This window comes from Eschrichtius robustus, chromosome X (genome assembly GCF_028021215.1).
Source record: "Eschrichtius robustus isolate mEscRob2 chromosome X, mEscRob2.pri, whole genome shotgun sequence".
NCBI classification, from domain to species: domain Eukaryota; kingdom Metazoa; phylum Chordata; class Mammalia; order Artiodactyla; family Eschrichtiidae; genus Eschrichtius; species Eschrichtius robustus.
The window spans coordinates 43,535,591-43,562,686 of NC_090845.1; the positions used below are offsets into that span (position 1 = coordinate 43,535,591).

Sequence of the window (27,096 nt, forward strand, 5' to 3'; positions counted from 1 at the left end):
TTAACACTTAAATGCTCTGCGTGAACGCAGTTGTGCTTCCAATTCCTCTGGACCACGATGCACTATGCAATTTGCATCTTTATGCTAGTGGAGAAGTGCTCCCATCCAGAACTCAGTAACACCCACCCCGGGGCTGACGGGGGCGCTGGATGTAGATACTGACCAGGGGCCCCATTCTAAATAGTGTGGAGGCGAGTCTGCTTACGACAGAGATGGCCAGGCAGGGGACATAAAACAGGAGAGACAGTGGAGTTCTCCGGGTGGGGTCCACGTCCCGTCACTGGGTACATTCTGTACACACGAGCCCCTCCCTTGCCTGCACTCAATTCATGAAGACTTGACTTCATCACGGAGGGGTTGGGGAAAGGTGGGGTCTGGCCCCGTGCGCCCCAGCCGGCGTCCCCCACCCCGCGGCAACCCCTCCCAGATCTGGCAGAGCCCTGGACGAACCCCGGCGGGTAGAGAGGCGGGGAGAGGCTGCGGGGTGGAAGGCGGGGCGGGTCGCTGCCTAGCCGGCCAATAGGCGGCTCTCTAGCGCGGAGCCTGGAGAGGGCAGGGGATTCGCCACTAGCACCACCGCCTCCAGAGTTTCCCTTGTGGATGCACAGCCCCGGTGACTCCGCTCCTCCCGGCGCAGAGGGGCCCCAAGAGGCCGGAGGAGCGCACTCGGGACGGGATTTCCGAGGAAAGGGAGAGGAAGGGCGCCCCACCCGCTCTGGAGGGGTTCCGTGAACGATGAAGGGCCGGCGGCGGCGGCGGCGCCGAGAGTACTGCAAGTTCGCGCTGCTGTTGGTGCTGTACACGCTGGTGCTGCTGCTCGTCCCCTCTGTCCTGGACGGCGGCCGCGAAGGGGACAAGGGCGCTGGGCACTGCCCGGGCCTGCAGCGCAGCCTGGGAGTGTGGAGCCTGGAGGCGGCGGCGGCGGGCGAGCGCGAGCAGGGCGCGGAGGCGCGGCCCGCCGCGGAGGAGGACGCGGGCCGGTCCCCCAGGTCCCGGGGCAACCTCAACGGCGCCGTCGGGGAGGCGGCGTCTCGCGAAAAGCAGCACATCTATGTGCACGCCACCTGGCGCACGGGCTCGTCGTTCCTGGGCGAGCTCTTTAACCAGCACCCGGACGTTTTCTACTTGTACGAGCCCATGTGGCATCTGTGGCAGGCGCTGTATCCGGGCGACGCCGAGAGCCTGCAGGGCGCGCTGCGCGACATGCTGCGCTCGCTCTTCCGCTGCGACTTCTCGGTGCTGCAGCTGTACGCGCCGCCGGGGGATTCCGCCGCGCGCGCCCCGGACGCGGCCAATCTCACCACGGCCGCCCTCTTTCGCTGGCGGACCAACAAGGTCATCTGCTCGCCGCCGCTGTGCCCCGGCGCGCCCCGGGCCCGCGCCGAGGTCGGCCTCGTCGAGGACACCGCCTGCGAGCGCAGCTGCCCACCCGTGGCTCTCCGCGCCCTGGAGGCCGAGTGCCGCAAGTATCCGGTGGTGGTCATCAAGGACGTGCGCCTCCTCGACCTGGGCGTGCTGGTGCCCCTGCTGCGCGACCCCGGCCTCAACCTGAAGGTGGTGCAGCTTTTCCGCGACCCGCGGGCCGTGCACAACTCGCGCCTCAAGTCTCGGCAGGGGCTGCTGCGCGAGAGCATCCAAGTGCTGCGCACCCGCCAGAGGGGCGACCGCTTCCACCGCGTGCTGCTGGCGCACGGCATGGGCGCTCGACCCGGGGGCCCGTCCCGCGCACTGCCAGCCGCCCCGCGCGCCGACTTCTTCCTGACCGGGGCGCTCGAGGTGATCTGCGAAGCCTGGCTGCGCGACCTGCTGTTTCGCGCGCGGCGCGCCAGCCTGGCTACGGCGCCGCTACCTGAGGCTGCGCTACGAGGACCTGGTGCGGCAGCCGCGCGCCCAGCTGCGCCGCCTGCAGCGCTTCGCCGGCTTGCGCGCGCTCGCTGCGCTCGACGCCTTCGCGCTCAACATGACGCGCGGCGCGGCCTACGGCGCGGACCGGCCCTTCCACCTGTCGGCGCGCGATGCCCGCGAGGCCGTGCACGCCTGGCGCGAGCGCCTGAGCCGAGAGCAGGTGCGTCAGGTGGAGACCGCATGCGCCCCAGCCATGCGCCTGCTGGCTTACCCTCGCAGCTGGGAAGAGGGCAACGCCGGGCCGGCCGAGGACGAGGAGACCCCGCCGGAGACGGAGGCCGACGGCGCCACGTAGCCCCGCTCCCGCGCCCCCGGGACGGATCCGGGTAAGGTGGCCCCCGGCAGGGTAGGGTCAGGAAAGGGTCTTGGGGAGCTTGGACCAGCCTTCAGGGGGAGGGGAGGGATGCCGTCTCAGATCTCACCCGATGAAAATAGATCTGAGCGGTAGGGGAAGTCCAGCTGGGAGCATTTGGGAGAGTCATTGGGATCTCTAGCATAGCCCCCTGCCTTCTCAGAGGAAGACCCAGAGAAGCGAGAGGTTAATTATGGCTAAGGCGGAACGCAGGTCTCCGCACTACGTTTCCCCTATGAAGTAAAAGGTAGGATCGTCTGTGGAGAAGGAGGAATGGGGGAAGGAGAGGGAAGAGGGATATCACGGGTCTGAGCAGAGTAGAGAAGGTTTGAAAGTCACAATGAAACTTGAGACTGGGAATTGACATGAAAAGTACAGGATTTCGGGGACCATATGAGGTCCATGATTATGATTTTATCTTGATGCCACTAGGTCCTGTGGGGAAACCTTTTGCAACAGTGTTTGCAGGCACAGGGAAAACCAAAAGCAAAATTTGGGGGAAAGTTACTTACTCTTATCCTACCTACCCCTAATCTGTTTCATATTTCTTTGCCTCTGCCTCTCTGACGTGCAGACTCCGAGGCTTTCTTTCGGATTTACCAAACATACAGTCATAGGCCTCTCTTGCAACAGCTTTTGCACATGTGTGTGCCTCAGGCTCTGGTATACTGGCGTGGAATGGACTTTGATTTCCCCTGGCTCGAGGGGTGGCTCCCTCCACCTCCCACCCCCGGCCCCAGTGGCTGGCGCTCCCAGGATATTTGACCATATTCCGTTCACATCAGGTCACAAAAGCTGCCTGGTCTGCTTCCTCTAGTGCGGACAGAACCTCAGGGCTGGGCTTCCCTCACTCTGCCCCATCCGCTTGAGAGATGGAACCTTGGATTGGCAGTAGCAGCTTTGGCTGTGACTGCTGAAGGAGCTTTGTGAAAAGACATTCCCTTTCCGCCCCCCCCCCCCCCCATTTTTTTTCTTTCTCTGTAAAGCATATATCCTAAGATATCCTAAGATGCCAAAATGGGGCTTAAATGATCTCAAAATGTGTTCAGTGTCTGGGTCAGCCTATGGCCTGTTCGTTGGGATGAGGGAAGTTGGTTCTACGTGATGCTGACCTCAGGAGTCTAGTTAGTGGCATGGGAATGCGATTTCCCAAACTTTGTGTGAGCTGGAAGAGTGCAGCTCTCTGCACTGTGCAGTCCAGAGGAGGAAAAGCAGTGCTGGGTGGGCGGAAATGACTTAAGTTTCCATTCATTAGTTTATAGTGTAATTCAGTATTCCTCTGAGATGAAGTTCTGAGGACAAAGTCGAAGACGTTAATGAAGATGGATTTTGTTGTTGTGAATAGAGCCAGGGTTTCAGAGTGATTTCGGAAGCTGATTTTTCTCCTAGTGATCAAGTGGTTTTCTTAGTCAGTTTCTGTAATTGCTGAGGAAGTCTGTGCTCTTTCCTGATTTCCAGAGTGAAGGTAAAAGGCACAGGGTGACTTGTCACATTTTAACAAAAACATCCTTTCATCTGCTAATCCTGTATTTACAGATGTAACATAATGGGTCTCCAAGCCTCCTTCACCGGTCTGAGGGAACGCCTCTCGAGGACAAATGGCTGCAGCATTTTATGGTTTTAAGAACTGACAATCTCCCAGAAACTTTGACTCTTTTTTTTTTTTTCATTTTTACTAACATTTGGCACTGACTGGGGTGAGGTAAGAAAATGAATAGAGAGGAGGGTTAGAGGACACAGTCTTCATCCAATAGGAGGTCAGAGTCTGTGCACGTGACAGTGACTATGGGGCCAGACATCGGTGCTGCTGTTCGGAAGAGCCGATGGGGCTTCCTTTGCAGGGCTGCAGGGACATCTGGGAACAAGCTTTAGGCTCTTTCAAACTCTGGTGACTGAGCTCTTCCTCCCACATTTCTGCTGGAATTATCGGGCACTTACCATGTCACCACCAACCAGTGGATTTATCAAAATGCTTGTATTCCTGGTTCCGAGAAAGATAATGTTACCAACCAACTGATGAGTTTCCAAAAGTCTGTCACACTCCACTCTAGGAATGGGAAGGGGATGGATCCTCAGGTGCCATGCATTGAGTTAGGCATTGTGGCTATATCATTACTGTGACTGTCGATGAAAATAATCAATAAACAATCTATAATAAGAATAGAAAAGAGTTTTATCTGAGCCAAACTGAAGACTATAGCCCCGAAGACAGGAAGACAGTCAGATGACTGTGAGCAGCTGCTCCAGAGAAGCTTGGTTTTCAGACCAGTTTTACATCTTGTCAGAACAAAGAACGCTAAGCAACTCAGGGATCCGTTCCTTCAAGGTTTCCAAAAACAAACAAACAAAACAGATCAGCACGTACACCGCGAGCCAGTATGTCCTCAGCACCTGGAGAGTGAGTCTTATCATCGAAGGAGTACCAGCATTGGCATCCCAGGAAGGAAGGCATTTAATCTTTATTTTTAACACAGACGTTCTTTACTTGTGGTCAATGCACCCTTTTCTTTAATAAGTAAAGTAGAAGTACCATGTACGTTTGATAGGCTACAAACAGGCTGTTTTAGCTGGCATCACGTTCGGGTTAAATCATGTATAAGCCAGAATGACTTCCCCGTACCTCCATATGTGAACATTTCTTTCATCATGACATATTATCAGTTTTACAGATGAGAAATCAGAGACTCAGAGAAGTCAGGTACCTTGCCCAAAGTCACACCTGGGCTGCTGGGCTGCTGGGCTGCTGAACTGAGTGTCATGCAGCACTGGTACTAGACCCCAGAGCTCAGAATCTCTCCATTATAACACACCCTCACCTGCCCCCCCCCCTTTACCATCCCCTGGCACCCTTTTGGCACCGCAGCCAGGCTTAGTGGCTAGTCTAGGGTGAGAACGACACTTAGCTTTATTACTAACACTGAACAAACCAATAAAATATCCCTGAGCGCTGCCAACAGCACCTACACGGGAGAGCCCCTGACTCTATAGCCGTCCTCCTCATGGCTGTCCTTCGCTTGGGGCACCTGAGCACCCTTGGGGCACCCTTGGCTCAGCAGTGAAGAGGGACTGCACGTGAATTAACCTGAGGGACTTCTGGATGCTCCAGACCTGACAGCCAGGATTTGGCAGGGAGGGAGTCAGTGCGCTTTTTTTCAGGGCTGGGTGGGGACCGCAGCACCAAACCAAGTCACCAAGGACCCAGGCCCTTTCCGTCTTTTCCATCTTCTTGGCTTTCGTTCACCAACTTATCTTCCCACTGTCACAAGATGGTAGCCTCAGCAAGAAGCATCACTTCCTCACCCAACCACACAGGGCTGTGAAAATGCAGAAAGGAAGGAGGGTGGGGGCTTCCCTGGTGGCGCAGTGGTTGAGAATCTGCCTGCCAATGCAGGGGACACGGGTTCGAGCCCTGGCCTGGGAAGATCCCACATGCCGCGGAGCAAATGGGCCCGTGAGCCACAACTAGTGAGCCTGCGTGTCTGGAGCCTGTGCTCTGCAACAAGAGGCCGCAACAGTGAGAGGCCTGCGCTCGGCGATGAAGAGTGGCCCCCGCTTGCCGCAACTAGAGAAAGCCCTCGCACAGTAACGAAGACCCAACACACCCAAAAATAAATAAATAAATAAATAAATAAATATATATTAAAAAAAAAAAAAAAGGAAGGAAGGTGGTTACTAAGGGGTAGCGTTTTCCCTCATGTATCTGTCTTTCCTCCAATCTGGTTATAAAACCATCCCCAGAACCCCCTACCCCACTCGACTTCCTTTTATGTCTCACTGGCTAGAACTGGGTCACGTGTTCTGCTGTAGCCCAGTAATTGGTGAAAGGGAAGGGGGTTGTCATGATTAGCTTAGACCAGTGGGTTCTCAGCCCTGGCTGAACATTACATTCACCTGAGGAGCTTTTTTTTTTTTTTTTTTTTTTTAATGTCAATATTAAAAAAAACTCCATCCTCAGAGATTCTGATTTAATTGGTCTGGGGTGGGATCCAGTTATATAATTACTGTATAATCCCCCAGGGGATTGTATAGTGCAGCCAAAGTTGAGAGCCACCTACTTGGACCAGTCACGCTTCATCCCCTGGGCTGAGCCCTTGCCACTGGAACAAGATGAGGATGCGGACTAAAGTTGATGAGCAGCAGCGAACTGTCTGCCACAGTCATTTATGTAAAAGAACTTGGAGCTGTGAAATACCAAGCAGCTGTAGGGTGTCAATATGGAAACGTCTTAAATTATTCACGGCTCCATTTATCACCCTCTCACATTCCTTCAAATGCTTTGTTGTCTGTATCTCCTTATCTATAATCCATCATGGTGCACTATCCACTACCATTCCGAACAGACTCATGTGCTGTCCTATCCTTTTCAGCATGTATCCGTTTGACCTCTGCCCTTGGTAGGACCCAAGATTTCGTTTCATTAGGCATTTAAGACATCTTGGTCTTTGTTCTTCACGAGATAGATGGACCCTTTGAATGAAATTAGGAAAGGAGGTAAGCACACTGTAACCGAAACCCCAACAATCAGAAAGCGTTCTTTCTAAGGAAATCATCCAAACAAAGAGAAATGAGCAGCCATCACCAAATCCCTAACAAAGCATTTTGAAAGTCATTCCATTTTAGTAAAGCCAAATGGCTTATGTATAAAAATTACTGAAAGGGAAACCTCTTGCTTAAACAGCAGTCTGTACTGCTAAAGAACAGGCATTTGTTAAACATTGTTCCTACCTAGAATTTCTCATTCAACAAAATTTGTTCAAATTCCTAATTGTAGTAAAAGAATGAAACTAGAACACTCCCTAACACCATGCACAAAAATAAACTCAAAATGGATTAAAGACCTAAATGTAAGGCCAGACACTATCAAACTCTTAGAGGAAAATGTAGGCAGAACACTCTATGACATAAATCACAGCAAGATCCTTTTTGACCCACCTCCTAGAGAAATGGAAATAAGAACACAAATAAACAAATGGGACCTAATGAAACTTCAAAGCTTTTGCACAGCAAAGGAAACCATAAACAAGACGAAAAGACAACCCTCAGAATGGGAGAAAATATTTGCAAATGAAGCAACGGACAAAGGATTAATCTTCAAAATTTACAAGCAGCTTATGCAGCTCAATATCAAAAAAACCAACAACCCAATCCAAAAATGGGCAGAAGACCTAAATAGACATTTCTCCAAAGAAGATATACAGATGGCCAACAGACACATGAAAGGATGCTCAACATCACTAATCATTAGAGAAACGCAAATCAAAACTACAATGAGGTATCATCTCACACCGGTCAGAATGGCCATCATCAAAAAATCTACAAACAATAAATGCTGGAGAGGGTGTGGCGAAAAGGGAACCCTCTTGCACTGTTGGTGGGAATGTAAATTGATACAGCCACCATGGAGAACAGTATGGAGGTTCCTTAAAAAACTAAACATAGAACTCCCATACGACCCAGCAATCCCACTACTGGGCATATACCCTGAGAAAACCATAATTCAAAAAGAGTCATGTACCACAATGTTCATTGCAGCTGTATTTACAATAGTCAGCACGTGGAAGCAACCTAAGTGTCCATCATCGGATGAATGGATAAAGAAGATGTGGCACATATATACAATGGAATATTACTCAGCCATATAAAGAAACGAAAGTGTGTTATTTGTAGCGAGGTGGATGGACGTAGAGACTCATACAGAGTGAAGTAAGTCAGAAAGGGAAAGACAAATACCGTATGCTAACACATATATATGGAATCTAAAAAAATGGTTCTGAAGAACCTAGGGGCAAGACAGGAATAAAGACACAGTTGTAGAGAATGGACTTGAGGACACGGGGAGGGGGAAGGGTAAGCTGGGATGAAGTGAGAGAGTGGCGTGGACATATATACACTACCAAATGTAAAATAGATAGCTAGTGGGAAGCAGCCGCATAGCGCAGGGAGATCAGCTCTGTGCTTTGTGACCACCTAGAGGGGTGGGATGGGGAGGGTGGGAGGGAGACGCAAGAGGGAGGAGATATGGGGATGTATGTATATGTATAGTTGATTCACTTTGTTATAAAGCAGAAACTAACACACCATTGTAAAGCAATTATACTCGAATAAAGATGTTAAAAAAAAATTCCTAATTGTAAATCAATGTAGATATTGTGTTCAAGCCAGAGGGCTAGAAGTTAGGATGGTGTGTGTGTGTGTGTGTGTGTGTGTGTGTGTGTGTACATATAGACAGGTATTTGAGTGGCAGGGATGCAGTAAGGTGCGAGCAATTTTTAAAAACACACCCACATCCAAATTCTTATTGCCCCCTTGTGAGGTTAGTGCTGCCTTTGACCAAGACATTCTTGGAGCTCCCCCTTGGGGCTGCCTTCCCAGGCAGGACCCCCTCAGGTGATGGTGGATTTAGTGTTTAGGAAAAATCAAGGCTCATCAAATGTGGCGAGTGAAGCAGGGGAGGAGGCTGGTCCTGCGAACTGAGGTGTGGCCATAGAGTAGTAGCAGAGTCATTCCTTGGCTCATATGAAATCAGTTTTTATATTAGGGTACAGGAACCCAGGCATCAGAGCCTGGCTTTCCTGGTTACTACATGATTGACCTTGGCAAGTCCCTAAACCATTTTGGCTTTAGTGTTCTTACCAATAAGAAGACGAGGTTGGATTAAGAGGATTTACAAGTTTCCTTGGCACTAAGTGGGGGTGTGTGTGACATTTATCGAGTGCCTATTTTGTGTACTGTGTTACTAGCTTACTGCATGCTGTCCGAGTTAGTCCTCATCTTAGCTTTATGAGGTACATAGTATCCCCATCGTATGGATGGTGAAACAAGCTCAGCGAAGTTGGGTAATTGCTAAGGATAACACAGCCGGAGGATTAAAATCAGGTGCTCTCTATTTTGAAACTAGTGTTAAAAATTTTTTAGGAATAATATAAGCACATGGCGAAAAAAGAGTTCAACAGTTTAGGAGGATATAAAATACCTGCCAGGCTCACTTCATAGAAGTAACCACTACGTTTCTTGTGATATATGTCTAGAAATATTTCATGCAAATTCAAACAGAAGTATGTAGGCTTTTTGTACTTAAATCTTTTTATTTTTAATTCCTTAAAATTTTAAAATCGAGATCTGACATAACAGTATGTTAGTTTCAGGCATACAACGTAATGGTTCACTCTTTGTATATATTGCAGAAGATCTCCACAGTTAGTCTAGTGACTATCCACCACCACACAAAGTTATGTAGTTTTTTTTCTTATGATGAGAAATTTTAAGATCCACTTTCTTAATAACTTTAAAATATATGGGAATTCCCTGGCAGTCCAGTGGTTAGGACTCCGTGCTCTCACTGCTGAGGGCCCGGGTTTGATCCCTGGTTGAGGAACTGAGATCCCACAAGCCATGTGGCACGGCCAAAAAAATAAATAAATAATACACACACACACACACACACACACACACACACACACACACACACACGGCATTATTAACTGTAGCCACCATGCTGTACATTACATCTCCCTGACATATTTATTTTATAACTGGGAGTTTATACCTTTTGACCCCTTCACCCATTTCAACCCCACACCCAGTGCCTCTGGCAACCACCAGTCTGTTCTTTGCATCTGCGAGTTCATGGGTTTTGGGGTGGGGGGCGGAGGGCTAGATTCCACATATAAGTGACATCATACAGTATTTGTCTTTCTCTTACTGACTTATTTCACTTAGCATAATGTCCTCAAGGTCCATCCATGTTGTCACAAGTGGTGATATTTCATTCTTTTTTTATGGCTGAATAACAGTCCCTTGTACACGTATATACCACATTTGCTTTATCCATTCATCCACTGATGAACACATAGGGCATTTCCATATCTTGGCTATTGTAACTAATGCTGCAGTGACCATGGGAGTACAGATATCTTTTTGAGTTAGTGTTTTCATTTCCTTTGGATAAATACCCAGCAGTGGGATTGCTAGATCATATGATGGTTCTGTGTTTTAACTTTTTGAGGCACTTCCATCCCATCTTCCATAGTGGCTGCACAATTCACATTCCCACAATTCTTGGGTGACAGGGAGGGGCACTTTGTTGTACTGGATTTCTGCTATCATCTACTTAAAGTCCGGAACCATGATGGCAAAGATGAGGTTATCAAAACCGTGCCTTTGAAGAAGATGGTGGAGAGAATTCGAATTCGCAAGTCCCAGCTTCTAAATGATGAGGTAATCACTATCTTGGATAAGTGCTTGAAGTTGTGTTATGGAGAGAACATGGCCGTGCGGCACGTTCACCGCTCTCAGCCACCCACCTACCAGTCCCTGGCCAGCAGCTGAGGGCATGTATATCACCTGTTTTTTTTTAAAATAAATAAATAAATTTATTTATTTTTGGCTAAGTTGGGTCTTTGTCGCTGCGCGCGGGCTTTCTCTAGTTGCGGCGAGCGGGGGTCTACTCTTCGTTGCGGTGCGCAGGCTTCTCGTTGCGGTGGCTTCTCTTGTTGCGGAGCACGGGCTCTAGGCGCGCGGGCTTCAGTAGTTGTGGCACACGGGCTTCAGTAGTTGTGGCTCGTGGGCTCGAGAGCGCAGACTCAGTAGTTGTGGTGCACGGGCTTCGTTGCTCCACGGCACGTGGGATCTTCCCAGACCAGGGCTCGAACCCGTGTCCCCTGCATTGGCAGGCAGATTCTTAACCACTGCGCCACCAGGGAAGCCCTCTCACCTGTTTTTGAAGAGTCCCAGTACTGACCACATTTAATAACTATAAGGGCATATTTTTCGTTCTATAAATTGTTTAGTGAGAATTTTAGGGACTATTTTTCAGTATCTTTGTGCCAGTTAAAGTGGGATGCTTTTGTTTTTTTTTTTTTTTTTTTTTTTTTTTTGGCTGCACGGCTTGCGGGATCTTAATTCCCCCACCGAGGATCGAACCTGGGCCCCCTGCAGTGGAAGCGCAGAGTCCTAACCACTGGACCACCGGGGATTTCCCTAAAGTGGCATGCTTTTCAATCTAAAAAGCTTAATTTTATAAAATTGACTTACTTTTCTAGACTAAAATTGTATATGCTTTTGGTAATTGGAAACTCTGAGAATATTGGCTGCTGACTGTTGCCATTGTGTTCTTACAAAATTATTTTCCATTTTTTATGGAATGTTCCCACAGCTAGCTATGTCATAAGGTACTGCTCAGTTCATCCATTTATCCTTTGGCAAAGGGTCAGTAATGCTTAGAGAAAGATTTGTGGACTTAAACAAGAAGCTTAACGCCAGCGAATTGATTTAAAATCCTTTACCGATTAGCATTAAACTTAATAATTAAGTGTTTAGCTTTTGTTTAGGGATTTTTCTGATGGTCTTTTGTGAAGAATCTTTTCTAAGTAATTCTTCCCTTCCCTTTTTTGTGTCAGTGTTTCAGAAAATAGTTTACTCGAGTCCTCTGCTTTCTCTAAATCCAGTTGTGACGAAATCTAATTTGTGAGGTATGATTTAAAGGTTACAGAGATAAAACTAATGAAACCTAAAAAGACGAAAAGTTCCTATATCGTCTTCTTTTCAGTGACTGTCTAGTATTTCATTGTAGGAATGTATTGTAACATATTTAACCAGTTCCTAGTCCCAACACTTCATTGCTGCATTTTTAATAGCATCTTTTGCATACATGTAAGTACGTCTGTAAGAAAAATTTCTGTAGTAGGGTGACGGTATAGAGCAAAATGTATACAGGCTTTTTTACATTTTGAGAGGTTAAGTTGTTCAACGTTGCACCAACATCTGCCCCCACCAGCTGTTTCTTGGAGTGTCTGCTTCCTAGACTTCCAACAACAAGCATATTATCTATTTTTTTTTTTCAACATGGCTAGTGTGATAGGTGGAAAACCCTTTCTCCCAGCGCCCTGGCCCTCTCTGACCCTACAGTTCATCTCAGGCGGTGAATAAATGCCTCCCAACTCAGGTTGTGATAACCAGATGCCGAGATGAAATTCATTCCTTAGTCCTTCTTCGACGCACCTGGGTTTGCAAAGTGTCACTTCTGTGGTTCTTTTGAAGGACTGGACACATCTTGAAATCAAAGTGGTCATCCCTTTATAAAACCACACTTACACAGGACATCAGGTTGTAGCAAGCTTCTTATTAAGCTGAACTTCTTCTGCTACTGCTGCAGGGGATTGTACCTAGTGACTTGAACTTCAGCTATTTCGGGACACTATCAGTGGGGAACTGAGGCTGATTTTAAATGAGGTTGAACTCTATACAGTTTCTCTCTACTCCTGAGAGCCTTCTTTATTGGGGGGGGGGGCGGGGGTGGAGGGCAGAAGTGCCCATTTGCAGTTGTTGAGGCAGGATTCAGAGAGGATTTTCAAAGAGGCTTTTGTAGTCTGGGCAGGGATTTGTTTCCCATGAATACAAATGTAATATAAATAATTGGGAGTGATGCTTTTAAGAAACATTTATAAGCAGCTGGCTTAAAATTCCTCAGTATGCCTTTTCTCAGCCTGCTCTCTGTCTAAGCAGCACAGAAAAGACTGAAACTGAAAAAAGCTAAACGGGCCTTGCTTTTGTGTGTCCAGTCGAACAAGGTGACGAATAAATTGAACCTCTGTCTCTGTGAGGTCTCCTGGCCCCTCATCCTCTCACTTCGTAATGGAACCCGAGGAGCTTGCTCTATTGAAAGAACCATTTCTGCTCAGGTGCAGTATAAAATAAGAACAGTAGGGACTAAGAAACAGCTCTGGCCCAAGTTCAAGAACACAGGGAAGTGGAGAACTGTTGGGGAGTTGAACAGGAAGCAGTTTCAGTCGGAGCAAAGTTGCTGAGCTCAGTGATGTCTTCATGGGAATGGGAAGCCTTCAGCCCTGCTCCAGCCCACAGGCACCAAGCCAGAGGCCGTCAGTCCGCTGGATGCTGAGAAGACATTGGAACGGCAGCTGGCAGTGAATGTTTTGAAATCTGGGGGGTTAAGGGGCGGTGGAAGACGACCACCACGTTTGACTTCAATGATGACCGCAGTGAGCAAATTTCTCCTCCCCTAAAATGGATGCAGCAGGGGGCTTGGCTGTAGAGTCACATTCTAAAAATAGCCACTGAGGTAGACTCGTGTTTTTCACTCGTGGAATGGAAGCCCTTTCTTTTAAGTGTTACCTTCAGGCAGAGGTGTTAGAAGGAGCCCCGAAGGCACAGGGAGAGTTGTGAGAATGCAGGGCAGTCTCTGGGCCCTGCCAGCAAGAAGCCTCAAGTCTGGCCTGAAATCCAAACGCTTAGAGGGCCAGCTTGGACAGATTAATCTTGTGTGATTAAGATGGTTTGGTCACAGTAACCAGCAGGCTGGAAACAGAAACCAGCCTAACTGAAAGGCTGAAGTAGAACATTACAGAAGCGTTTGTAAGCTATGGGGAGCGGGTGGGGACTCGAGACTCCGAGTTCCTTTGTAAAGATGATGAACTGGGGAAAGTTATGAACAGCACAACTGGAGGCTGGCTGAAGCAGTCCTGACATACATACAGATCAAGTGAACATCAAGGAAAAAATGTCCCAGGGCTTTGAGGGTCACTTTCCCCATGACTGAGACCAGACATTACCAAAAAGGACTCATTACTGCCTCGGAGAGCTTATGGGAACAGTAAGCCAAAAATACTAAAACCAAGATAATGTTTTAAAAATAGGACTTCCTTTCAAACAGCCTAGAGCTGGGCGTATGTTAAATATACAGATTTTAGAAGCAGTAAAATAGATGCTGTCTCTTCCTGTAATAAAGGATATCGCCAACAGGGATGTGAGAAGGGAAAACAATACATTTTTCAGGTTCTGCAAACAACAACAAAGTTAAACTTTGTTGCCTTTCTGTGCACTCCCCTCCCCCACCCCATCCCCCCAGCTGGGAATTGCCAAGGGGACTATTTTACAAAAAGGAGAGGGTTGGCTAAAAATAAACACACAGCCCTACCGAAGACCAACAAAACTCCCAGCATTATCGAATGCCTTTTAGATTTATTTTTATTTCTCAGCAGTCAAAAGGAAGGAGAAAGCATTCTGAGCTCAGGAAAAATCCATGTCCTGCTCCTAAGTATGGCAATCTCTGGCAATCCTACAGGCCCAGGAGAAGACTGGTGTACGGCTCGCCAGTGTCCTGTGAGAACGTGAACCTGCTCTTGGCCATGGGGCCATTTCATCCCTGCCAGACTGTGCACAGCGCTGGGAAAGGGCGGCACAGACACAGTGCCTCGCTCCGCAGGGAGAGAGAACCAGAAGTGATGGGCTAGACTTGGGGTGACGCACAAACTCTGTACCCTGACTAGCCATCCTAACCGGTGAATCCTGAAGCTGATCGGGAGTGGCCCTAGTGCCCCCCACTCCATTTGGCCCCCTGTAGAGGCCAAAGGGCTGCCTGAAGGGTAGGTCCAAGCTTCCCAACCCTGTGCCCTCACTAACCCCTGCCAACCCTACTTGGTAGATGGCAAACATCTGCAAGTGGGCGGTCAAATATATATTACAAAATACTGATTCCGTTCCTTTATTTGAGTTGGGAACGACTTTTCTCACAAAAGCAAGTAGGTACACCAATTAAAATTGTATCTTGGAGCAGCTCAATGAAAGGAAAAAAACAAAAGTCAACTAGCCAAACTCACGTCTTTCCAAGTTTTATTAACACTGGTTTGGAGCGCATTCCTTTGGTTCTGAAGTGAGCTCAAAGATTTAGGAAACTTTTAGCTGGGGCTGGGTATGATAAAATTGGAAACGTGTTATTATTTTATTCTCTCCTATTGGGGAAATGTAATGGCCATTCCGTTTTTACACTGGCTGACTCTGGGTCTTGACTAATGAGTCCCATGGAATGAGGTTTTATTCTGAATTCCGGAGCAGAGAAGTGAGTCCTCTTCTCCCACTGGGGGCAGGGAGGGATGGGGATGCAGCTCAACTCTAGACATGGGCTGCCCGGGGTCAGGCAAGTGGCTTTTCCCCGAGTTTCTCCCTTTACTCCCCAGGCAAGAGTTTTGTTTGTTAGTGGGTTTTTTTTTTTTTTTAAAGATTTCTTTGAACGTGGACCATTTTTAAAGTCTTTATTGAATTTGTGACAGTATTGCTTCTGTTTTATGTTTTCGTTTTTGAGTGGCAAGGCATGTGGGATCTTAGCTCCCGGACCAGGGATCGAACCCACACCCCCTGCATTGGAAGGCGAAGTCTTAACCACTGGACGGCCAGGGAAGTCCCTTATTTTTCTTTTAAACTCAGTCTCTGTTTTCACCTAAAGGGAGAGTTGTTTCATGTATTAAATAGGACTGAAACTAGTATTGACTAATGCAAAGATACTGGTGCCCCCGGCCACTGCTACTTAATTTTTCAGATTGAAAGTCTGGAAAGGATTTATAACATGTATGCTGCTTCAAGTACATTTCTAGGCTATTTGGGGGGTGTGGTTGTATTAGCAAACTCCATGTTTCCTGTTCCATTTTGCTTTAGAGTCACAGGGAGGGAACGCTTGCACTTTGACATTTCTGGTATTTCAAGTATTATTTTAACATTATCCCTAGGCAGCTCAGCTCCCTTAAAAAAAAAAAAAAAGACAACTTAATGGCTCCATTGTCACAAACTTTGTCAGTTATTTCCGTTTTCCTTGGCACTGCATTTCACTAATTTGAGGTGAAAACAGGAAGGTGAAGAAAGCTTAACCAAGGTTAACATAAACTTAGATGATAACATCACTCACAGGGGGCAGTTCCAGAGTAGGATATTGGGAGATGACCCCCCCACCCCGCCCCACCAAAACACATCGCCCTTGAAAAGGAGGCTAATGCCTGTCCTCGGCCCATTTGTTCTGCAGCGGGTCCGGGAGGAAGGCTGTTACAATAGGCTGGAAAGTAATTCCCCCGTGATGACAGGACCCGCTGAATACCCGGAAACCTCAGCTCCCGCAGCCAGAGTGCCAGGTCCCTGCACCAACTTTTAGCATCTGTGAAGTGGCTTCTGGTGGGGAACCTGGGGCGCCTCACCTGGCACAAGTGTGTGGGCGGGGACAGGTGAAACCAAGAAAACTGGAAGGAAAGAGGGGCTAGTAGAAATCTACAAGTGCAGTTCAAGGAGGGGAGGGAGGTGCCCATGCCGGTTCGCAGAGCCACCGGGGACGCCCAGGGATCGGTATCTGACTTGAAATGGGCCAGGAAGGCCACTGAGAGAGGCAAGTTCATTTGGCCGAATCTTCTGTTCTCAACCTTGAAAGCCGGCAGGAAGTTGATTCTTCCTCCTCCCCCATCCCAGCTTCAGACGTTGAAAAAAGTTTGATTAAAATGCTAAGAGTGTGTCTTCCTGGGTTATTCTGCCCGGGGAGCCTCAGCCAAGCCAACTGCAGGCAATCACAGCCTGGAATGACGTTTCCCTTTGATGGCAGTGAGGCTATTAGTAGGTCAACCAGCTGCAGTTAGGGCCCGGCTGGTCGTTTAAGTACTCAGGGGAACTGTAGCAAAGGAGATAAAATACACCCAACTCATGGGAGTATGACTTTGAATCTTTAAGTAAACAATCCATTTTTTAAAAGTGCAAGTGAATTTGTGAATTAATTTGAGTATTAATTAAGCCATTAAGGAATGACTTCACACTTCAATGCCACATATTAAAAAGAAAAACTTTTATACAGGCTTCACAAAACAATATACAGAAATCTCTGTAATTCTGGAAATTAATTGCACCAAGACAGTTTTTAAAATTATCTATCCTCTATTATCATACAGGATAGGTCTTTAAATAGTTTTGACTTCGGAATGACCAGAAGGGTCTACACCATTTCAGGTGGTTCAGGCAGTAGTAAACATTCTCCCCAGACGCTGGACAAGCGGAAATCATTTTAACCAAGAAGTTTAGTAGCTTAAAATTTACTTCTACATTGTTAAACATCTAGCAGTTGTAAAAAGGGCAAAGCTGGCTACTTGGTAACCGTAGCTGGCTGACAACCTGAGCATTCAGTTTTAAACTATGCACGCAAACTTGAATACTTCATTGCTCCAAACGAATCAGGCCCCATAGTATTAAGAAGAGTGGGGTCTGGAGTTAATTAAATTCTTAATCCTATACCTAAGGAGCTTGAGAATTTGGGGGATCATCACACTAAGAATTCATGGACATGTTAATGTTTTAAACACAACCAAAAGTAATTAAAAATGGGAGGAAATTAACTGACAGTTTTTGTAGGGTCTACCTGGAGGTGAAGTCAGAACTGGAAGGTATTTGAGCATCCCCGCCCTGGTGCGGTGACATTCAGGAACTGAGACCAAACCGGAAGAACGGGAATCCATTTCTGATGTGAAGAAAGGGCCTTGTGGGGTTGCTGCCTGGGCCCAGCCTGGCTTAGCAGGACTTCAGAATTGTTCTTCAGATACCCCAGAGGCAGTAATAGATCTTTGAGGGCACCTGTTTCTCCTCTCCTCCCACCTTGTACTGCTGGGTGATTTGATAAAAAAAAAAATGTGGACTTATGAAAAGCAGCTTTTCAGGTAGATTTTAAAATTTTTTTTAAAGAAGGTTTTTAATAAAAGGACTTAAAGGGTGCTTATGGGTCCAGAGGTTGGGCTGATAGTATCTCCATAAACATCTGTCGGGACATGGGATATGATCAGGCAACATTTAGCACTTGGTTAGTTATTGACAGAAAGCCACCCTGAGTTACTGCCAAGTTGTTCTCAAGTCTTTAAAATGACCCAAATGGAGAGCTGAATGCATTGTACAAAGAAAGAGTGACAGAGGAAAGCTTTTTATTTTGGAGTAACTATAGACTCATGGGAGGTTGCAAAAATAGTACAGAGAGGTCCAGTGTACCCTTCACCCAGCTTTTCCCAAAGGTAACGTGTTACACATCTTACACATAGATCAATATCAACACCATGAAATTGACATTGGTACAATCTACAGGCCTTATTCAGTATTTAACAGTTTTTACGTGCACTCATTTTGTGTGTATGTGTGTGCATAGATCTGTGTGATTTTATCACATATATGTAAACATCACCACAATCAGGATACAGAACTGTTCCATCAGCAAAAAGAAACTCTCCTGTGCTATCCCTTTATAGTCACATACCCTACTACCTCATCCCACCCCTTTCCCTGGCAAACACTAATCTGTACCCCATCTCTGTAACTGTGTTATTTCAAGATTGTTATACAAATGGAATCATACAATATATAACCTTTTGAGATTGTCTGTTTTCATTGAGCATAATTCTCTGGATATCCATCCAGGTTGTTGCATGTATCAATAATTCATTGCTTTTCATCGCTGAGTAGTTTTCCATGGTATGGATGCACCACAATTTGTTTAACCATTAACCAACCCATTTGAAGGGCATTTGGACTGTTTCCAGTTTTGGACTATTACAAATAAAGCTGCAATGAATATTTGGGTATAGGTTTTTGTGTGGATGTAAAGTTTCATTTCTCTGAGATGAATGCCCAGGAGTGGAATTGCTGGTTTGTGTGGTATATGTATGTTTAGTTTTATAAGAAACTACCAAGCTGTTTTTCAGGGTGGCTGTACCATTTTACATTCCCACCAGCAATGTATGAGAGAGGAATTTCTGTGCAGCCTTGCCAGCATTTGGTACTGTTGCTATGTTGTATCTTAGCTGTTCTAATAGGTATGAAGTGGTATGTTATTGTAGTCTTCATTTGCATTTTCCTAGTGGCTAGTGATGTTGAACATCTTTTTGTGTGCTTATTTGCCATCCATATCTCCTCTTTGGTGAAATGTTGGCTCAGGTGTTTTGCCCATTTACTAACTGGATTGTTTTTTACTCTTGAATTTTGAGAGTGATTGGTATATTCTAGATAAAAGCCCTTTGTCAGATATGTATGTGGTTGCAGATATTTTCTCTCAGACTGTATCTTGTCTTTTCATCCTCTTAACAAGATCTTTTGCAGAGCAGAAGTTTTAAAATTTTGATGAAATCCAATTTATCAGTTTTTCTTTTGTAGACTGTGCATTTGATGTCATGTCTAAGAACTGCCTGTCCCTCACCAGTATCACACTGTTGTGATTAATGTCATTAGATGTAGCTTAATATTGAATAGAGTGACTATTCCTACTTTATTCTTTTCCAGAAAGGTTTTAGCTATTCTCGCTTTTTTGCCTTTCCATATAAATTTTAGAATAAGCTTCTCTGTATGTATAAAAGGCATTGATAGAATTTGGTAGGAATATTGTTAAAACTATAAATCAATCTGGGGAAAAATGACATCTTTACTTGAGTCTTCCAATCCATGAACATAGTTATATCTCTCTATTGATTTAGACTGTTTGATTTCTTTTATTGGTGTTTTGTAGTTTTTGGCATACAGGTCCTTTATTGTTTTGTTAGATTTATACCTAAGTATTTAATTTGAGCGATTATAAATAGCATGAGTTTTTAAATTTGGTTTCAAGATGTTCATTTCTAGTATATATAAAGTTGATTTTTTAATATTGACCTTGTAGCCTGCAAATCTGCTGAATTCACTTATTAGTTCTAGGAGTTTGTTTTGTATTCCTTGGGATTTTCTATGTACATAATCATATAATCACAAATAAGGACTGTTCTCTTTCTTTCTTTCCAATCAATATGGCTTTTCTTTTTCTTGCCTTATTTCGTTGGCTAGAACTTCTAGCACTGTGTTGAATAAGAATGGTAAATGCAGACACCTTTGTGTTCTTCCTGATCTTAAGGGGGAAGTATTCAGTCTTTCACCATAATTAATGAGGTTAGATGTTGGTTTACATAGATTTTTTTTTTAACATCTTTATTGGAGTATAATTGCTTTACAATGGTGTGTTAGTTTCTGCTATATAACAAAGTGAATCAGCTATACATATACATATACATATACATATACATATACATATATCCCCATATCTCCTCCCTCTTGCGTCTCCCTCCCACCCTCCCTATCCCACCCCTCTAAGTGGTCACAAAGCACCCAGCTGATCTCCCTGTGCTATGCGACTGCTTCCCACTAGCTATCTATTTTACATTTGGTAGTATATGTAAGTCCATGCCACTCTCTCACTTCGTCCCAGCTTACCCTTCCCCCTCCCCGTGTCCTCAAGTCCATTCTCTACGTCTGTGTCTTTATTCCTGTCCTGCCCCTGGGTTCTTCAGAACCATTTTTTTTTTTCTTTTTAGATTCCATATATACATGTTAGCATACAGTACTTTGTTTTTCTCTTTCTGACTTACTTCACTCTGTACAGACTCTAGGTCCATCCACCTCACTACAAATAACTCAAATTTCATTTCTTTTTATGGCTGAGTAATATTCCATTGTATATATGTGCCACATCTTCTTTACCCATTCATCTGGTTTATGTAGATTTTTTAAATTGAGGAAGTTGTCCTCTATCCCTAGTTTGCTGAGAATTTTTATCATGAATGGGTGTTAAATTTTGTCAATTTGCTAAATTTTGTCAGTTTCTTGAGGTAGGTGCTTAGATTACTGATTTGAGACCATTCCTCTTTTCTAATGTAAGCATCTAATACTATAAATTTCCCCCTCAGTACTCCTTTGGCTGTGCGTCACAAATTTTGGTGTGTTGCATTTTCATTTTCATTTAATATATTGTTGTTGTCTAACTTCCCATGGATTATTTAGAAGTATGTTCTTTAACTTCCAAGAGTCTGGAGAATTTCCTCCTATCTTTTTGTTATAGATTTCTAGTTTGATTCTATCAGGGTTAGAGAATGCATTCTGTATTATTATTTCAATTCCTTTAAATTTGTTCAGGTTTGTTTTATGAACCAGGATATGGTTTATGTTGGGAATGTTCCACGCATGCTTAAAAAGAATGTGTTTCTACTGTTATTAGGTGGAATGGTGTATAGATGTCAGTTCAAACGTTTGGTTGATGGTGTTGTTTAGTTCTCTATGGTTGATTTTCTGTCTAGTAATTCTATCAACTTTTGAGAAAGAGGTATTGAAGTTTCTAACTAAATGTGGACCTGTCTATTTCTCCTTTCTATTCTTTTAGTTTTTGCTTAAAGGAATTTTAAGTTCTGTTGTTTGCTATACACATACACATTTAGGATTGCTATTGTCTTCTTGGTGGGTTGAACATTTTACTATTATGTACTGTCCTTCATTGTCCCTGGTAATTTTCTTTGCTCCAAAGTCTATTTTATCTGATATTAATATAACCACTCTTGCTTTCTTTTGATTAATATTTGTATGGTTATCTTTTTCACCCTTTTACTTTCAACCTACCTATATCATATCTGAAATGAATTTCATATGTTTTATATGAGCATATAGATGGGTCATGTTTTCAAAACCATTCTGCTGGTCTTTTTTGTGTACTGTATTTGTGTTTTTTGACCATTTATATTTAATTATTGATATTATAGGGCTTAAGCTTGCCATTTTAAAAACTTGATTTCAGTTTCTTCCCTCTATTTTTTGTTCCTATTTCCCTTTTTGTGCCTGCCTATGCATTACTTGAATGTTTATTAGAATTTTATTTTTATTTACTTGCAGTGTTTTTAAGTATATATCTTTGTATGCTTGTTTTACTGGCTTCTTTTCTTATTGAAATATAGTTGATTTACAATGTTGTGTTAGTTTCAGGTGTACAGCACAGTGATTCAGATACATATATATATATATATATGTATGTTAATCCCAACCTCCTAATTTATTCCTCCCCAACCCCTTTCCCCTTTGGTAACCGTAAGTTTGTTTTCTATGTCTGTGGGTCTATTTCTCTTCTGTAAAAAAAGTTCATTTGTATTTTTTTTTTTTTAGATTCCACATATAAGTGATATCATATGATAATTGTCTTTCTCTGTCTGGTTTACTTCACTTAGTATGATAATCTCTATGTCCATCCATGTTTCTGCAAATGGCGTAAGTTCATTCTTTTTTATGGCTGAGCAATATTGCATGTATGTATATATATATATATATATGTGTGTATATGTATGTATATATATATATATATATATATATATATATATATATACACACCACATCTTCTTTATCCATTCACCTGTTGATGGACATTTAGGTTGCTTCTATGTCTTGGCTATTGTAAATAGTGCTTCAGTAAACATTGGGGTGCATGAATCTTTTTGAATTATAATTTTCTCCAGATATATGCCCAGGAGTGGGATTGCAGGATCATATGGTAACTCTATTTTTAGTTTTCTAAGGAACCTCCATACTGTTCTCCATAGTGGCTGTACCAATTTACATTCCCACCAACAGGGTAGGAGGGTTCTTTTTCTCCACACCCTCTCCAGCATTTATTATTTGTAGACTTGTTTTTTTTTAACAGCTAATTCATTTAATGTAACACTATTTTTTAAATTAATTTTTATTGGAGTATAGTTGCTTTACAATGTTGTGTTAGTTTCTACTGTACCTCAAAGTGAATCAGCTATACGTATACATATATCCCCTCTTTTTTTGGATTTCCTTCCCATTTAGGTCACCACAGAGCACTGCGTAGAGTTTCCTGAACTATACAGTAGGTTCTAATTAGTTACCTATTTTATACATAGTATCAGTAGTGTATATATGTCAATCCCAATCTCCCAATTCATCCTATCCCCCCTTTCCGCCCTTGCTGTCCATGCGTTTGTTCTCTACATCTGTGTCTCTATTTCTGCTTTGCATGTAAGATCTTCTATACCATTTTTCTAGATTGCACATATGTGTTAATATACAATATTTGTCTTTCTCTTTCTGACTTACTTCACTCTGTATGGCTGTCTCTAGGCCCATCCATGTCTCTAGAAATGGCCCAATTTCATTCCTTTTTATGGCTGAGTAATATTCCATTGTATATATGTACCACATCTTCTTTGTGCATTCCTCTGTCGATGGACATTTAGGTTGCTTCCATGTCCTGGCTATTGTAAATAGTGCTACAATGAACATTGGGGTGCATGTGTCTTTTTGAATTATGGTTTTCTCTGGGTATATGCCCAGTAGTGGAATTGCTGTGTCTTATGGTAGTTCTATTTTTAGTTTTTTAAGGAACCTCCCTACTGTTCCACGTAGTGGCTGTACCAATTTACATTCCTACCAACAGGGTAGGAGGGTTCCTTTTCCTCCACACCCTCTCCAGCATTTATGTAGACTTTCTGATGATGGCCATTCTGACCAGAGTGAGGTGATACCTCATTGTAGTTTTGATTTGCATTTCTCTAATAATTAGCAATGTTGAACATTTTTTCATGTGCCTGTCGGCCACTGTATGTCTTCTTTGGAGAAATGTCTATTTAGATCTTCAGCCCCTTTTTTGATTGGGTTGTGTTTTTTTTGATATTGAGCTGTATGAGCTGTTTGTATATTTTGGAAATTAATCCCTTGTTGGTTGCATCATTAGCAAATATTTTCTCCCATTCTGTTGGTTGTCTTTTCGTTTTGTTTATGGTTTTTTTGCTGCACAAAAAAGTGGCGTCTTTAGGTTACACATATGTAACTAATCACAACCTACTGGTCTCAACATTTTACTACCACCTCAAGTGAAGTGTAGAAACTTTATGTCCATTTAGGTTCCATTATCCTGTGCCCTTTATAATTCTCTTATAATATTTTCTCTCTGTATATTGAGAACTACATCATACAATGTTATAACTTTTGCCTCAACTGTCAAACATAATTTTTTAAACTCAAGAGAATAGTCTATTAAATTTACTTGTATTTTATCCTTTCTGTTCTTTCTTCATTCATGATGTTTCAAGTTTCCTTCTTTTATCCTTTCCCTTCTGCTGGAAGAACTTCCTTTAGCAGTTCTTTTACAGCAGTTCTATTGGCAATAAATTCTCTTAGTTTCCTTCATCTGAGAATGTCTTTATTTCACATTCATTCCTGAAGGATATTATCATGGAATATAGAAGTCTGAGTTGACAGTTTTCTTTCAGCTCTTGAAAAATGTCATGCCACTTCCTTCTGGCCTCCATGGTTTCAGATACGAAATCCACTGACATTCAAATCATTGTTTCCATAAGTAATGCATCATTTCTCTCTAGTTGCCTTCAAGATTTTTTCTTTGTCTTTACTTTCTCGAAATTTGATTATGCTGTATCTTGGTGTAGATTTCTTTGGGGTTTTGTTGGGGTTCACCCAACCTCTTGAATCTGTAGGTCTTTTGCCAAATGTGGGAAATTTTTAGCCGTATTTATTCAAGTACTTTTTCAGCCTCAATCGCTTTTCCCTCTCTTTCTGGAACTCTGATTTTTAAAAAAATGAACACTAGATCATTTACTGTAGTACCACAGGTCCCTGATGCCCTTGTTCATCTTTTTTCACTCTACTTTCTCTCTTTTGTTCAGATTGGGTAATTTCTATAGTTATATTTTCAGACTCACTAATTCTTTACTCTGTCATCTGTATTCTGCAATTTGGCCCACCCAGCGAGCTTTTAAAATTTTGGTTATTGTATTTTACAGTTCTAAATTTTCCATTTGGTTCCTCTTTCGTTTTTGTATTATATTTCTTTGCCAGGATTTTTTTTTTTTTTTTTTTCGCTTCAAGTGTGTAACTGCTAATTGAAGTATTTTTATGATGGTAGCTTAAAATCCTTCTTGGATAATTTCAGTATCTGTGTTGTTTCAGTGTTGGCATCTGTCAGGTGTCTTCTCTCATTCAAGTCAAAATCTCCCTGGTTCTTGGTTTGACAAGTGATTTTTTTTTTATTGTATCCTGAACATTTGGCATACATTTGAACATATATTATGAATCTCTGAGTTTTATTTATTTATTTTAGCAGGCCTCCACTGACACTGTGCTGGTAGAAGAAGGGGTACATCACCTGGTTATTGCCAGGTGGGGGTGGTAGTCCAGAAGCCCTGGCTTCCCACTAGGCCTCTGCTGACAGGAGGGGGGATTTTTTTTTTTTTTGAGGTGCTTGGGTTCTTTCTAGGCTGACCCTTTCCCTGCCCGTTGGCTAGAGATAACAGGCTTTTCATGGGGCTTTTATGGTCTATGGCCATTGGTATTTCTGGCCTGCTGGATTCTTCAGCATCCATCCTAGGATATTGAGGAGGCAAAAAGAAAACCCAGGCAACTCACGCCTGTGTTGTTCCTCAACCCCCAAGGTCCCTAGTCAGTCCAGCTTGTTCTCCCTATCCTTCAGAGGCTTATCTTCATTTTATAAATATATTATATTTGGGAATTTTAGTTACACTTTTTGGGAGGAATAAGGAGAAATGCATCTATTCTACCTTACCTGGAACCACAGTCAGCCTGTCTGGAAATTGGTTTTTATTAAACTAAATTCAACTGAAATTTGACATGCTAGCTCTTTCTTTATGTAAATAACCAGTACTAACAGAATGCTAAAGGTCATGAGACAGGCCTCAAGGCACTTATGAAATCAGTTCTTGCCTAATGCTTAATGTGAATCTTTATTGCACGTTTTTAATCATCTTGAAAGTGCTCCTTACCCAAACTCTGCTGCATCAGTAGTCCTATCAAGTTTCACTACATTAGAAAATGATGTCAAATTTGGCACATATCCAGGATCAGAGGAAGGATCACCCTTTGCCGCTCCCATAAAGTGATGCAGCAATGTGTTTTAATGGAAGACGGAAAAAGCCCAGATCCCACAGAGGTAGGAAGCTGGACTCGTTGCTTATATACAGCCTCAGTTTTACAGAACAGCTGATCGTTGTTGGCGTGACTTATTTCGCACGTATGAACCAGTACACAAGTGAAAGGTGGATGGTTACGTGGTCGGTGCCTAAAGGTACAGCTTCAGTCCCAGCCCTTACCCCACTCTACCCAGCAGGTCTCAGAAAGTTCTCTTCTCAACAGGCGCCCCACAGCAGCAGCTGCAGAAAGCACAGTCACACTAAGAGAGGTGCCCCCATCTTTTCCCCGTCTTTATCCTCACCAAACACCTCTTGGGTCACGAGCAGAAGTGACTGATAGATACTGATTCTGTATGGGTTTACAGCATTGGATAATGCAGCTTAGGTAGGGAAGATTATAGGTTTCATATTTAAGAGGCCTTATATCGTCAAGGTTCAACAGGCTTTCCGTGGATTTCTGTGTTCTGAAGTTCAAACATCCTTTGTTCCTTCCCTTCCAGGTCAGTCACCACGAACCAGGGCACTCAGCACATTGTCCCAGCATTGGGGAAGCCACGCTGTGGAGGCAGTCTATCACACTGTCAGAGACTGGGGCTTCACTTGGTACCAACTGCTGTGCTATTCTGCGGAGCAGGAATATCATGAGCTGTTAAATAATGACTGACACATTGGTTGAAATGAAGTTTCCAGTAAGGAAGTGACTGACAGTGCAATGTGGATAATTATGGCAATAAAATAGGAAGAGCTTTAGTTCCCAGCCTGACCCTGCCTCTGCTGGAGCCACGTCAACAAGGCGTTCTCAGAACAAAGAAGAGACGTGATTTGGTACCATTTCCCATCAGCAGGTGTCTGGACAAAACATCAATGTGAATAAGGGTCAAGTGCAGTCCTGTGTATCTTGATTAAATTACTTAATATTAAATAAAAGGTCTGGGTGGTATTTTTTAAAATCTGACTCATCCAGCTCTAATTCAAATAGCTCCCCTCACCCCGACCCTTGAATGGATTTTTAAAAAGTAATTTCTCTCCCTGGGGTGGGAGAACCCTAATGAGCTGAAAGAAATTTTTGCTTTTAAATTGTTCTACCTGATGTTTTTGTAAATTATATTATTAAATGACTCTGGAGTCACTGTTAATGACAAGATTTGTTTTTGCTTTGTTATGATGTAGTTCAATTGCATGGTTTAGGGAAAAGCTAGTCTACATCCAAAAGAACACAAAGACTATGAAGGAAACTATAGCGAGCTCAAGAATCTTAGCAACTAGCCAACACTCAAAGCCTGTTAAAGATGATTGCAG

The 27,096-nt window shown here is 43.9% G+C and overlaps 1 protein-coding gene across 1 annotated transcript; it reads left to right on the forward strand.

Annotated features, from left to right (window-relative positions):
• Positions 1-603: 603 nt before the first annotated feature.
• On the forward strand, positions 604-26,794 carry CHST7 (carbohydrate sulfotransferase 7). The gene is given in 3 exon segments (XM_068532903.1): positions 604-1,809; positions 1,811-2,231; positions 26,298-26,794. Coding segments are annotated over 2 exon segments (1,464 nt in total). The 5' UTR covers positions 604-735; the 3' UTR covers positions 2,201-2,231; positions 26,298-26,794.
• The last annotated feature ends 302 nt before the right edge of the window (positions 26,795-27,096 follow it).